We start from the raw sequence: 13,254 nt of genomic DNA, 5'->3' as shown, positions 1-13,254 counted from the left end.
GCTAGAAGTGGCCTTAGAGATTATCCGGTGCAGATCTGTTTTTACAGAGAAGGAAACTGAGGCTTGGAGAGGCGAAAGAGATTGACAAAAGTCACACAATTTTAAATATAAATAGTAATAAATAAACAAATGACATTTAAATAATTTAATAATTATATAATTATTATAATTATAAAATAATTAATAATTATTTAATAATTTAAATAAAAGTAAATAATAAATAAAAATATAAAACAAATCTAGAAGTCAAACCTAGAGGTTTTTTTTTTTATTTCAAATTTACTCTTCCCCAGTCTTTTATCTTCCTAATTTCATCATCATCTTCTCCTGATTTCCAGGATCTCTTTATCTTCCTGTGGGACCGAGATGCCTGTCTCTTGATTTTCCTCAGAATTCTTTCCTTTTCCTTCAACATCAGCGACTTCAGCATTCACATGAATGACCATTTGGCCTTAAAGTTCCATAATTTCACCTTCCCTTAACATCAGCCACTGACTTTGCCGAGGACCTCATTATCCCTCCTTTCCCAGCAAAGGTGTCACACTCGAAGCTGCTTCTGACCGCAACTTCTTGTAATTTCATCTCCACAACTTCCAGTACCACACACACTCACACTCACACACACACACACAGGCACTCACATACACACACAGACACACACTCACACAGACACACACTCACACACACAGGCACACACACAGGCACACACACTCACACACACACAGACACACACAGACACATACACTCACATACACACACACAGACACACACACACTCACACACATTCACACACACAGACAGACTGCTTCAGAGAGTCCAAGATCAGCAAGCAGTCGGCTCTAGAAGAGCGCCACCTTGTGGGCAGCAGAACCTAATCACATTCTTAATCTCAATGCCCCGAATCTGAATACTTCCTACTCCTCTATCCTCAGTCCTCTCCTCCCCTCTCTACACTCCATCCCTGAACTCAAGGAGCGCGCCCACCGCACGGGGCAGAGTGGACAGGGTGCTGGGCCCGGAGTCGAAAAAACTTCCAATCCAGGCCCAGGCCAAGCTGTGTGAGCCTGTCCAAGTCCTCCTTTGCCTCAGTTTCCTCATTTGTAAAACGCTCCGAAGACGGGAACGGCAAACCTCTCCGGGATTTCTGCCAAGAAAGCCTCAAATGGGGTCAAACACGACGAGAATGACTTAACCCTCACGCCTCACTGTATTCTGGAGTAAGTGCTAGATTTGGGGTCAGAAGATGTAGTTTAAATCTCGGCTCTTACAGTGATCACATAACAATTCCATGAATGTTTCCTGAGTATCTGTGTGCAGTGCTCTGCGCCAGGCTCTAGGGGGAATACAAGGCCTTCTAAGCCTCCATTCTATCAGTAATATTTTCAATTTCTACTTCTCAGTGTTGTTTTTTTCCAAAAATGTATTTTCAGTAGTATTTTATTTTCCAAATGCACGCAAAGATCGTTTTCAACATTCACCTTTGCAGAAACTTGTTCCAAATTTTCCTCCCTCCCGCAATCCGACTGAGGTTCCCAGGCGCAGATTTTGTACATCCCACGTTCCCCGTGCACAGCGCTGGAGTAAGGGAACCGCTGTTAAACTAGACTCTTAGGAGACACATTGTTGTAAATATCATTGTATATTGCCATGACACGACACTGTTATTGTTTATTACAAGGACGGTCTTCATTGTATCTCCCCACAGATAAACTGTTGCAGATTCCTAAATAACGCACGGACGTTAAGGTAGACATTCCCTCCACCAGGGAGTGTCCACTCTCGACACTCAATCTACGAATAGACTCTCTATCTGGGACGAAAATCTATATATCGACACTCCCTCCGCCAGGGACGTCAATCTACGAATCGACACTCGACAGTCCCTCCATGAGGGAAGAGGGAGGGAGGTGAATCCGGATCTTTCTTCTAGTTTTGAGCCCACGTGATTGCCGGCTCTACTCTTGACGTCACTTCTGGAGCGACGACTTTCTCCCCTAAGTCTCCTTAACCCGGGACATTAGAGAAGATGGCGACCCTGAGCGGAGTTCGTGGGCTGAGGCGGGTGAGGCCGTGGAGGAGCCGACCGGCGGGGGGAGGAGGGGCACGAGGGGCGAGGGGCGAGGGGCGAGGGGCGGGGGCCGGCAGCCCGAGCGCCCCCTCCCCGACCTGGGTCCTCGGGGTCACGGGCTGTCTGCTTGTGTGTCCTTCCCAGGCGCTGACGGTGTCCCCGAGCCTCGGGGCCTGGAGGGGCCTGCTCACCACGGCTGCAGCCAGGGCCTCCCCGCGGAGCGCGGTGAGAAGGGGCCCCTGTCCCCGGGAGGGTCACCCCCTGCGCTGAGCGATCTTGTCCCGGCCCTCTACGTTCCGATCCCTGCGCCCCCTTCTCAGCCCCACCCCCACTCTGGAACCCGCTGGTCATTCTCGGACCCTTTCTCGAACCCCTTCCCCGAGCCGCCTCTAATTACGCATGATCAAACCCTTCCACGTGCTAACTAACTAACTAACTAATTAATTGAAGGTCAAGAGCTGCTAACCTTTGGTGACGAACTTCTCCATTCTTAATTAGGCAGATTCAGCCTCAAAGCAGGAGCAGATGTGAGTGCAGGTTTAATATCAGCAATTGTTGTTATTACTAATGGAATAAGAATGACCAACGGGAAGGGTCCCAGAAACCTCTCAGTCCGACCTGTGCCTGATAATAAGCCTTCCTCCAGTAGCCCCGCTGTGCAGCCTCCAGCCCCTGCCCCGAGCGCTGCTAGAGGGGAAGACCGGGGAGGCAGCCACATTTAAAGCTAACCTGAAGACTGGCGGGAATAAGGATGTTTAGGGTAACCCCCTCCGATTGACTTAGCCCTTCTGTTGAGACACAAGTGTGGATCATTAACTACCTCCACTTTCCCCTCCATGTTCATGGGAACTAGGTATGGTTCTGTTTTTTTAGCCCAAATACAGGGCTTTATGTCTGTCCCTCTTGAACTGTGCTAGATCCAACCCATCATTCTGGCCTTTCGAGTTATTTTTGGATGTTGATGTGTCATCCCCCAGAGATTTGCAGATTTGATTCCCGCCTGGCCAAAAAAAAAATAGAGCTCACTCTTCATAATATCCCTAGGAACTGGGACTGCAAGTCTGTGCCCTCATCCCCTTCCTCATTCAATTTTTCCATCGTTACTTTTAGTTTGGAATAAGGAGCCATTCCCTGAAGGGTTTGGGGCAGTGTAGAAACAGGTTTGAGTGTAAGGAAACAGCCTGACGTAATGTCAAACATAAATGGGGGAAGGCGTGTTTAGAGACAGTAAATCCAGGGGTAGTAATGAAGGTCGAACAGGGAAATGATAAAAATACAGAAGAAGAGGTGGATTAAGAGATGCAGCTGGTGTGAGGCAGGAGGGAAAGGGAAGAGTAAAAGTAAAACTAGCTTGGGAGACTAAATGGAAAGGAGGGGGCCAATGAAGAAAAGAAGCCAGAAGACAGCCTGTTGACAGTACTTATTGAGAGCTAACTCTATGTTAGGTCCGAGTCAGGGGACGTGGATTCTGAGGTCTGCTGTGTCTGTGACATTGGGCAAGCTGTGTAACCTTCCCGGGCCTCAGCTTCTGCATCTGTCAGTGAGGTGTTAAACTGGCTGCTGGTCCTTTGCAGATTCAGATCTAGGATCCTGTAACCATAACATTGGCCTAGTTTTGAAACTGTTACATTTGTATGTTTGTGTTTCTGGTGGGACGTCCAGGTGGAGAGCCCTAGGGCATGTAGAGATAGAGGATTGGAGTCCCTGAGATAAGGATTTGGGAGCCTACTGCCTGGCAGGAGTAGTTGAAACCATAGGAACGAGCTCAGTAAAGGAGAACGGAGAGAGAAAAAAGATGAAGGAATTTGGAGAGACAGGAACCAGCAAAAGAGACGGCATGGTTAGAGCAAGACGCACAGATTGTCCAGAAGCACAGTGCCGGCAGCAGGCATAGCCAACCACAGAAACAGGTGTGCCAGGATCATAGGACAACGTGACCTGGTGGTTAGCACTTGGAGGGGTCAGGAAAGGCCGAGTTTGGCTTTCATCCTTGGTACTGGTTGTGGCACCTCATTTCTCCAAACTTTACCCAGACAGTAAGAGAGACGAGACAACATGATGATGGTGGCTAGTCTTGGAGCTGAGACCACCCAAGTGGTTGCTTCAGTGGCAGAGGCAATTTCCTCTGATCCCTTTCAACTGGGAGATAATGCTCAGAAAGTTGTCTTGGGGTTCACATGAAGTAATAGGTGTAGAGGGGGTTGCAGACTTTGAAACTATATCTGAATGTAAGTTCCTCATCTCTGTGTCCCAGAACACACTGGCCCCTGTGGTACAGGGGAAAGGGCCCTGGGTACGGGCTGGTTTCCCTCTCATTGGCTTTATGAGCTCGAGTAAATCATTGAACCTCTCAGAATGGAGGTAATAAAGGCATTGTATTCCTGGAGACATTAGATCATCACAAAAATATAAGGAGTCCCTTCCCATTTAGTATCTAAGTAACTAAACTGAAGTTAACCAAGTTTTAGAAAGCTTTGCAGACACCTGTTGTAAGAAATGGTTGAAAGCAGCTAAATGCCAGTGAATAGAGCACTGGCCTGGAAATCAGGAGGAACTTTGTTAAAATGCAGCCTCCGACACCTGAATCTGGGCAAATCTTAACCCGAGTTACCTTGCCAAAACAAAACAAAAAGAAATGGTTGAAAAGGAGGAGCAGGTTTTTGAGAAGAAAGCCATTGGGAAGGAAGATTAGGGAAACAGAAGGGATGGAGTTACTATAAGCTCCTTGAGACATCTGGAGGCAAGGGTGTTTTTTTTTTTTTTTTAGTTTTTTTTTTTTTTTTAGTTTTTTAGAAAAGACTCTAGATCTTTTAAATCCTATAGTGGGGAGGGAGGCCTGTGCTTCTGGTGGGACTTGGCCCTTGTCCCTGGTCACTCCTTTCAGTCAAGTCAGACGTTTCACGACCCCATTTGAGGTGGTTTGGATTTCCTTTTCCGCCTTGTTTTATACATGAGGAAATTGAGGCAAAAAGGATGATGTGACTTGCCCAGGGTCACAGCTAGGATATGTCTGAGGCCCAATTTAAAGTCAGGAAGAGGAGCCTTTTTTTGGTTCTGGACCCTCATCTTAGCCTAGATACCCTCCAGGGGCTTTTTGGCTTACTGTCCCAGCATTCCTTTTAATTCCTGAGCCTTTGTACAGGATTCCTATCCCCTCTCCCTGATCTCCAAAGGCGGTGTCTCTACTCTCCCCATAGTGACTCCCAAGCCTTGTCCTTTCTCTGCAATCTCTTGGGGTTAGATCCAGAGCCATTACTCTATTGCACCTGTCTCCCTCCCAGGTGGATGATGTGAAGGTGGAGGGGGCATTCCCCGTCACTATGCTGCCCGGTGATGGTGTGGGGCCTGAACTCATGCATGCTGTCAAAGAAGTTTTCAAGGTGAGGAGGTGAGAGGGAGAGGGAGATTCCAGGGGGCTTGTGGGACCGCCCACTGATGGCTCCTTCCTCTGGGCTTGCAGGCAGCCAACGTCCCGGTGGAGTTCCAGGAGCATCACCTGAGTGAAGTGCAGAACATGGCTTCGGAAGAGAAACTGGAGCAGGTGCTGAGCTCCATGAAGGAAAACAAGGTTGCGATCATCGGTAAGTCCTGGCCTCCCATCTCCTCCTGCCTACAAACAAGGATCACTTATCATCCGGGCCTGGTCCTCTAGCCAGCGTTGCCCGCATGTGACTCCTGCTCTCGGCCCTTTGCCATGGGAGCCCTTCAGCGTGGAGTAATATTTCAGGCTGCATAGTAAAGGGGACCTTGGGTTATTTGGGTCCCTGCAGCATAGGACCAGAATCTCTTACCGTTTCATAGAATCCAGCCTGCCTAGTGCAGCTAACTTTCTTGTGTGAATTTTCAGAAGGAGGGATGGGGAGACGAGATTTGGACAGATGTAGGGGGTGTCTTAGGATACAGGTAGGGTGCTTTGCCCCCAAGAGAACGGACTCTGACCTAGGAACCTCACTGACCCTTACTCTGGATGTACCCTCACAGGAAAAATTCACACCCCAATGGACACAGAGTACAAGGGGGACTTGGCCTCTTATGACATGCGGCTCAGGTACGAGGTAACAGGACCTGGGGACCTTGGGCACTGTGACCCTGTGTGATGCTACCTTCCCCCATCTCCTGGCAGGCGTAAGCTGGACCTGTTTGCCAACGTCGTTCACGTCAAGAGCCTCCCCGGATACAAGACTCGACACAATAACCTGGACTTGGTGATCATCCGGGAGCAGACCGAGGGAGAATACAGCTCCCTGGAGCATGAGGTGCAGTATGAGCCCCAGCTGCTCCTGCACTGGGCGGGGGGACACCCCCCCTTCCCTTAGCCTAAGTCTCTCGTTTCTGCCCCCACAGAGTGCCAGGGGCGTGATCGAGTGCTTGAAAATCGTCACTCGGGCCAAGTCCCAGCGGATCGCCAAATTTGCCTTCGACTACGCCACCAAAAAAGGTCGAGGGAAGGTCACAGCAGTGCACAAGGCCAACATCATGTGAGAGGCACAGGCTGGGGGTGGCTGGGCCTGGGCCAGGGGAAGATCAGGTGGGAGGCCAGGCTGGGGCCCTGCTGACCTCGGACCTGACCTCTCTGCAGGAAGCTGGGTGACGGGCTTTTCCTGCAGTGTTGTGAAGAGGTGGCCGAGCTGTACCCCAAGATCAAGTTTGAGACCATGATCATAGACAACTGTTGTATGCAGGTACGGCCTTTCCCGCCCGGTCACGCTCCCACCTGGTCTTCCTCAGCTCTCTAGAGTTTACCCTCCCAGCCAACCCCCATCTCTCTTACCTTCCCTTCTCCACCCCAGCTGGTGCAGAACCCATACCAGTTTGATGTGCTCGTGATGCCCAATCTCTATGGAAACATCATTGACAACCTGGCAGCAGGTCTGGTGGGGGGTGCCGGTGTGGTTCCCGGTGAAAGCTACAGCGCTGAATACGCCGTTTTTGAAACGGTGAGTACGACCTCTTCGACACTCACCACTCCGGGGTCCTCGGGCACCAGACTATCCTTCTGACTTGGCCTTCACCCCACAGGGCGCAAGGCACCCATTTGCCCAGGCCGTGGGCAGGAACATTGCCAACCCAACTGCCATGCTGCTGTCTGCCAGCAATATGCTGAGGCATCTCAAGTAAGTCAGTGGGCACAGGGTTTCGGAGGAGGAGGAGTGCTAAGAGACAGACTCGGAGTCTGACTGCTAAATGGGAAGGGGGGGAGCTTTCCTAGGCTTGTTCTCACCCTCATTTTTTTTTCTTTTTTTTTCTGGGACAGTCTGGAATATCACTCCAATATGATTGCAGAGGCTGTGAAGAAGGTGATCAAAGCTGGCAAAGTAAGTGTGGCTGACCCTGCACCCTCCCCAGTCATTATCCCTCCCTGCCCAAGAAGGGGCTTCAGAGGGGCCAAGACGTGGCTCTCCTGGCTCCATTCTGGCTTCCGCCCCCCCTGCCTTCTGCTCAGCACCCTTTGCTGCTGCTGTCTTAGACTGTTCTCTGTCTATGCTGTCTCTTCTTGCTCTGCCCCATCTGAGGGGGCTCTGAAGATCAGATGAACTTTATATACCTTCAAGAACGCTTATGTATACAAGCTCCTCCATCCTCCATCTCTTTGCACTTCTCAGCATCTTTCCTCCAGTTGCCCTCAGACCCCTCCATTGCCATCGTGCCTTCTCTTGCCCACTCTCCCCACTCACTAGCCATCTTCTTCTCGTTCTTGTTCCTGGTGGCTTTGTCACTGGCTGTAGGTTCGGACTCGCGACATGGGCGGCTACAGCACCACGTCTGACTTCATCAAGTCTGTCATCAGCCACCTGCACCCCCCTCATGGGGGCTAGAACCTTCCCATTCCCTTACCTTATCTTTGACTAGCACCCTTGGACAACTCCCCCACCCCCATAAATTGGACCATGGAGGAAGCTGCCTCAGCCCCCATTCCATTGCTTGGGACCAGATCTCCAACTGTTTGTGCTTTTTGTCTCAATAAAAACTGTGGACCAGACTCAGGATGCTTTGTGCTTCTCCCCCCCCCCCCAGCTTCTCCCTATAATCCACAGGTTAGGGGGAAAGGTATTCCTTGGGGCCTGAGGGGAGGGGAGGAATTCAGAAAGGGCCCGCCCTCGGGTCCAGGGTTAATCGACCACTTTTCCCTCACAGGTTCGCACCCCGGACATGGGTGGCTATGCCACCTGCCGGGACCTCACCCAGGCCATCATTAGTAGCCTGCCTACCCCACAAGCCTCCTGACAAAACTGGGAGAAGAAATAAATTGAGCCAAGGTAGCATTCTTGAGTTCATGTCTTTATTGGGATTGAGGGAAGAAGGGAGGGTGAATGGGGTGCTGGCTTTTGCCACAAATGCTGGACCCCAGGGTTCACAGCCATTCCTAGTCCTCAGTCTCCAGGTTTTTGGGGGCTTTTTTCTTTTTCTTCTTGACTGGCATAGGTGAGTCCACTACACCATCCTCTTCTGGACATATGAGCTTTTTCTTCTTCTTGGGCTTAGGGGGTGTAGCCAGCTCCTCTGGGGCTGGGGGTTCTTCTGTTTCTTCCACTTGCCGTTTTCTCTTCTTTTTTGGCTTCTCTTCCCCATTCTCTGTCTCCTAAGAACATAGGAAGCCAAGTGAGGGGACATTTCCTACAGCCAAAGGAACCTCATGGGCCTAGTCACCTAATGTCCTCTCTTTTACCTGTCCATTCTCAGAAATGCTGTTTTCTGCTGCTGCCAAAGCCTCCAGGCGCTTCTTCTCTTTTTTCAGGCGTTTCTTTTCCTTTTTGGCCTGCTTCCTCCTAATCTCTGCAACCACTTCCCCTGCCTGGCCAGAAAAGAGTATTTGTCAGGCCCCAAGCCCTCCCTCCTCCCATCAATGAGCATTGCCATGTCATGTTGGATCAGGCTCATTAAATCAGTTTTTGCCTCCATTCTGGAGTCAGGGTAAAGATGCTCATCACCTCCAACAGGTATAATACAGGTTTTTGGCTAGCCTGCCAGCACCCACCTCTTCCCCCTCCCCTAAGTGCTGGACCATTTCTCCCACTGACCTCATTCACTGCCTCCTTCATGACATCCAGATTCTTTCGGGGTGGGTCTCCTGTCTCATAGAATGATAGGCGTTCTTCTACCTGTTCCCGTAGCTTCTCTCCAAACACAGTTGTGGGAACCTCTGAGAACAGATTATTAAAATACTTTGGGATGAGGGTTAGGAAGTAGTTCTTCAGGACACTGGTGACCTCCCAACCTCTCAACCCTCAGCTTCGCTCAGACTATAGATTCAACACTCACTGGGTGAACTGCTGTTGACGAAAAATGTTCCCATCATTGCAGAAGCCACTTGGGATGATTTTTCCTGATTACCTTACCCCACCCCCACCCCGCTCAGCCCTTTGTTCTGTACCAGAAAAGCAGTCGATCCGGGATGCAATGCTGCATTTGTTTGCCAGGTACCGGGAAATTCTGCCTTTATTCTTGGCAGCTGCACGGCCAATGAAGGTTGAATGGAATATGAGTCCATATTTGGGGGTATTTCCCCGAGTCTTCAGGGCTCTATGGAAGTGTACAGGGTTAGCTTCCCCAGCATACAGTTTAGATTCTGACTCCCAAATCCCTTATATTCAAGACCTTTTCAAAGTTTTCTCCCACTTTGATTCCAAAATTGATTTCCCACCTCAGCCCCAAGCCCAAAACTTCCATAGGGGTCAGGAGTCATATGTCGCTGACCTGGAGGCTGCATCCCCTGGCTGGGGTCATGGGAGTCACTCAGAAGCTAGGGCTGGCCCATCATAACCGAAGCAAAGCCTTCGGGTCAGGGTGCCCCAGCGCTGCCATCACAGTGACACCCCCCTAGGCAGCTGGCACCAGAGTGTCAGTACCTGAACATTGGTACCTGAACAGTGCCTTCTCAGCCCCCAAGATCTGCACTGTGGATGCTGGGTACTTGGCCAGATTGGTAAGGCTCCCAGCATGGGAGATCAGTCGGGCACCAACCTGTAAAGAAAAAAAAAGGTTGTGGGCCAGGGCATCTACTTTTGACTCAACCAAATTCCCTCTACAAAGAGAAAACAGTAGGCTGGTAGGAGCTGCCAAGTGACAGTGGTTATAGGGCAATAAGTTCCCCCATCCCACCCAACACACACCCCAGTGACTGACCGCCTCCCCAATAAGGGCTGACAGGCTGGGGGCCACCTGGGCCATCTTGGAGCGCAGATATGTGTTCAAACTCTGCCGATACTCAGATAAAGATACCACTCGACTCGAAAAACTCTCAATATTGATCATGTCAATGGGAGAAATGTCCATGCCTAGGAGAAACAGGAAAGCAAGTCATTACAAAAGAACATAATTATCCTCTTCTCCCTCGGTTAACTCACAAAGAACACATGTAGGAACACTAACCCATGGAAGACCGAGAAGCATCCAGGATAGCCTGGGCCTTGGCCCCATCCATCGTCAGCTCCTCCAGAGCTTCTAGTTTCTCCTCATTCAGTTCTCTGCGATTGCCAATGAGCCGGGCCAGGCGACAATATGTGGCATTGTCACTAACAATCTTTACTAGCTCAGGAAAATGATAGCCATACCACTCTCTGTGGGGGGAAAAAACAGCTGATCGTAAGCAGGAAGCAAAGGAGGGGATCCAGTGGAGAAAACTCACACCTCACTCACTGCACTGTCTGTCCCCAAATCCCCAAACCCAATCCTAGTGAATTCTCCAAGTCTTTACTGTCTCCCCTTTCACAATACAGCTAGGGCACGGACAGGCCCCTGGCTGAGGTGTATAAGAGGAAGTTTCTCTGCCTCCTTTTTCTATACAGTCTGTGCAAAAAAAAGAACACAAGCTGTGGTAAGCAGTAGGAGGTGGGAAGGCCAGAGGACATCTTAGAATCCAGCCGCTGCTTAAGCACCTGCCCCACCAACCCTGGAGCTGACCTGACACGCATAGAAAAGGTGTTGATGTCTTTGTCCAGCTGATCAAGAAGGCTGATGGACTGGATGATCATGTTGTCCACCCTATTCACATTGAACTTGACCTTGGCCCGAGAGTAGCTGTGTCCTAGTCCCAGTTGGGCCTTGGAAGCTGAAACCTCAGTAAGACCTTTCACCAGAGAGTGAAAGTGCAGGCGAACTCCTGGGAGACCACAGGTAGAATGAGAAACCACCAAGAAGCAGAACCCTTTTAACGTCCTTCAGAGGTCAGGACCTAAATAGGATCTTTTCACCTGTAGTCTAGTACCCAAGCCCTCAGTGATTTCCACCTTCACTCGGAATCTTACCTCTGAGGATTTCAGCAATAACTCCTCCAGTCTGGCAAGGGTAGCCCAGCTCCTCTTGGATAGCAGCCCCAATCTTAGGGTCCCCAACACCCAGCAAAGCTTTCTTCTTCTTAGCTGGCATGTTGGTTTCCAAAAAAAGGCGGAGGTCCTCGTGGAGAATGCCTGTGAACAGGCGCACGGATTACTTTCTCAATCTCTGTGCGGGACAGACCGCAGGAAAGGTGCGGGCAGAGAACCACTCACCTTCAGACACAGCATTGGCATTCTCGAGAGCGCTGTGGGCAGATTTAAACGGGGAGAAGGCCACAAGCCGGACAATGCTGTGAAACTTGCCTATGTTCAGCACGCATTCTTCCACCTGTGAAGTATCCAGAGATGCATGTTTGGTTAGGAAGGTGTAAATAAAAGGCAAAACCCCCCAGTTTGGGGAAAGGTAGATTTCTAAATGTTACTTTCCCAAGACTTTTCTCCTTCCCTCACTAAGAACTGCAAACAGAGGCTGCTTAGTCTAGAGTTACGGTTCTTTCTGGTACATATAATAAATGTGGAAACACAGGGGAACTGCTAAGTATTACTTAGGAGATGGGTGGGGGAAACAAAGTAGAAAAATTTGCAACACAAGGTTTTGCAAGAGTGAATGTTAAAAACTTTTGCACGTGCTTTGAAAACTACCAGTAAAAAAAGGAAGATCTGAGGGGGAGATGGGAGCACGTGGCCTTCCCTGGGCTCCCTTTTGGTGCCCCCTATCCCTCCCCTCCCCACGGGACACACGCCGTGCTCAGAGACTAGATCACATCACTCTGCTCAGGGGATTGACAGATTTTAAGACTCATCACAGTGCGGCGGCTCCCGGAAGGGGGGAGGGTACCCAACCCCGGCTCTTTCAGGGGCTTACCTGTGGCAGCAGCAGGCTTATCTCCTCCACTTCCTTCAGCGCCAGCAGCGCGTAGCCAGCCGCGTGCTCAAACAGCACGTGCAGCAGCACCTGGGGAAGTTCGGGAGAAACAGGGGGGTTAATGGGGCTCCGATTCAGGGTCCAACTCCGGGCTCAACCAAGCACGTGGCCATCTCCGCGAGCGGCTCCACGTGTCCCCGCCCAACTTCCAAAGGACGATCCCTGAAGCCCCTTCAGAGGGTCCCGGGCCCCCATGCTCCCCTGAGGCCCGCGCTGCCCCCTGCTCGAAGAAAGGCGCCCTGGCCGGGCCCACAGGAGGCCCTTACACGCGTGCCCCAAAGTTCGGTGGTCTCTTAGCCTCCATCGAGCCGTTCCCCTCCTCACACCGGCGAGCTTGGCACTCCGGCCCTAGATCAACCGGCCTTTTACTCGATCCCCACCCCAGCGACCAGCGACCCTCGACCCCTGCCCCCTGCCCCCTGCCCCATGCCCCGAAGCCCGCTCACCATGGCGGCAGTCTCAAGCCCCAATCGCAATGCGGGCCTCCCGCCGGACACGCAAGAACTCTAACTATCGCTAGCTCCACCTCTTCCGGGTCAAAACCTCCACTCAGAGCCCGGGGAAAGCACCATCGCCTAAAAAGATCAAGGAGGAGACTGAAAAAAAATGGTCTCGCCCGGAAGTAAGGCGGGGCCACTGAGGCCTTCTAGGCCACCGCGTGTGCGTTGCTTCCCGCCTTTCCAACGTAGCAGCGGGCTGACGGGAACGGGGCGGTGCTTCTGGGAGCCATCCACCCTTGTGAAAGCGTAGCTGAGGTCTAATATATATTAAATGATATAACTGATGGCTCTCTGAGCCACTTCCACCTACCGGAGGAGCCGTCACTCAAGCTCGCGGGCCCAACAGCTACGATCCTTTGACGTGAGAAAGAAGAACGGGAGTGAGGAGATGGGGGAGGGTGGACTCCACCCAGGGCTCGAGGAGCTTACTCCAGTTCTCGCGATATCCTGTTCTTGGCGCGTGCCGACTAACTGTAGTTTCTCCTA

General features: G+C 51.0%; 2 protein-coding genes and 4 non-coding genes across 8 annotated transcripts; 1 reads left to right on the top strand and 5 right to left on the bottom strand.

Moving 5' to 3' along the window:
• The first annotated feature begins 325 nt into the window (after positions 1-325).
• IDH3B (isocitrate dehydrogenase (NAD(+)) 3 non-catalytic subunit beta) lies at positions 326-8,330 on the top strand. Of its 3 annotated transcripts, XR_012483304.1 has the most exons (14): positions 330-1,217; positions 1,706-2,062; positions 2,213-2,293; positions 5,350-5,448; positions 5,529-5,649; positions 6,050-6,116; positions 6,192-6,324; positions 6,413-6,546; positions 6,648-6,750; positions 6,859-7,005; positions 7,088-7,182; positions 7,323-7,383; positions 7,795-8,103; positions 8,204-8,330. XR_012483304.1 is itself a non-coding variant. In XM_074274277.1 (13 exons), exons 2-13 carry the CDS (start codon positions 2,027-2,029, stop codon positions 8,291-8,293), a joined length of 1,167 nt encoding a protein of 388 aa, XP_074130378.1. In that variant the 5' UTR covers positions 326-1,217; positions 1,706-2,026; the 3' UTR covers positions 8,294-8,330. The 3 variants fall into 3 exon arrangements, 1 of the variants encoding a protein (XP_074130378.1); XM_074274277.1 differs by lacking the exon at positions 7,795-8,103 and having other exon boundaries at positions 326-1,217; XR_012483305.1 differs by lacking the exons at positions 330-1,217; positions 1,706-2,062 and adding an exon at positions 2,519-2,595.
• NOP56 (NOP56 ribonucleoprotein) lies at positions 8,327-13,208 on the bottom strand. The gene is made up of 13 exons (XM_074274276.1): positions 13,079-13,208; positions 12,715-12,843; positions 12,209-12,298; positions 11,557-11,671; positions 11,314-11,475; positions 10,970-11,168; positions 10,439-10,626; positions 10,193-10,344; positions 9,930-10,030; positions 9,441-9,589; positions 9,088-9,209; positions 8,736-8,861; positions 8,327-8,648 (listed from the first exon to the last, which is right to left on the bottom strand). Exons 2-13 carry the CDS (start codon positions 12,715-12,717, stop codon positions 8,433-8,435), a joined length of 1,623 nt encoding a protein of 540 aa, XP_074130377.1. The 5' UTR covers positions 12,718-12,843; positions 13,079-13,208; the 3' UTR covers positions 8,327-8,432.
• On the bottom strand, positions 8,935-9,002 carry LOC141548091 (small nucleolar RNA SNORD57). Its single transcript, XR_012483795.1, has one exon. It is a non-coding gene; the product is annotated as a small nucleolar RNA SNORD57 (small nucleolar RNA).
• Positions 9,301-9,370, bottom strand: LOC141548092 (small nucleolar RNA SNORD56). The gene has a single exon (XR_012483796.1). It is a non-coding gene; the product is annotated as a small nucleolar RNA SNORD56 (small nucleolar RNA).
• LOC141548108 (small nucleolar RNA SNORD86) lies at positions 9,797-9,881 on the bottom strand. Its single transcript, XR_012483810.1, has one exon. It is a non-coding gene; the product is annotated as a small nucleolar RNA SNORD86 (small nucleolar RNA).
• LOC141548099 (small nucleolar RNA SNORA51) lies at positions 10,761-10,900 on the bottom strand. The gene has a single exon (XR_012483803.1). It is a non-coding gene; the product is annotated as a small nucleolar RNA SNORA51 (small nucleolar RNA).
• Positions 13,209-13,254: the final 46 nt, after the last annotated feature.

This window comes from Sminthopsis crassicaudata, chromosome 6 (genome assembly GCF_048593235.1).
Source record: "Sminthopsis crassicaudata isolate SCR6 chromosome 6, ASM4859323v1, whole genome shotgun sequence".
In the NCBI taxonomy this organism is placed as follows: domain Eukaryota; kingdom Metazoa; phylum Chordata; class Mammalia; order Dasyuromorphia; family Dasyuridae; genus Sminthopsis; species Sminthopsis crassicaudata.
The sequence above is the reverse complement of the archived record's forward strand: the minus strand, read 5'-3'. Positions and strand labels throughout refer to the sequence as shown.

Coding starts and splice junctions, on each gene's coding strand:
- NOP56 (XM_074274276.1), bottom strand. Junction 11,169..11,313: donor TATTGCTGAAATCCTCAGAG/GTAAGATTCCGA, acceptor GTGGTCTCCCAG/GAGTTCGCCTGCACTTTCAC. Junction 10,627..10,969: donor ACCTTTTCTATGCGTGTCAG/GTCAGCTCCAGG, acceptor TTCCCCCCACAG/AGAGTGGTATGGCTATCATT.
- IDH3B (XM_074274277.1), top strand. CDS start 2,027: ATGGCGACCCTGAGCGGAGTTCGTGGGCTGAGGCGG. Junction 6,117..6,191: donor TCTTATGACATGCGGCTCAG/GTACGAGGTAAC, acceptor ATCTCCTGGCAG/GCGTAAGCTGGACCTGTTTG. Junction 7,384..8,203: donor AGGTGATCAAAGCTGGCAAA/GTAAGTGTGGCT, acceptor TTTCCCTCACAG/GTTCGCACCCCGGACATGGG.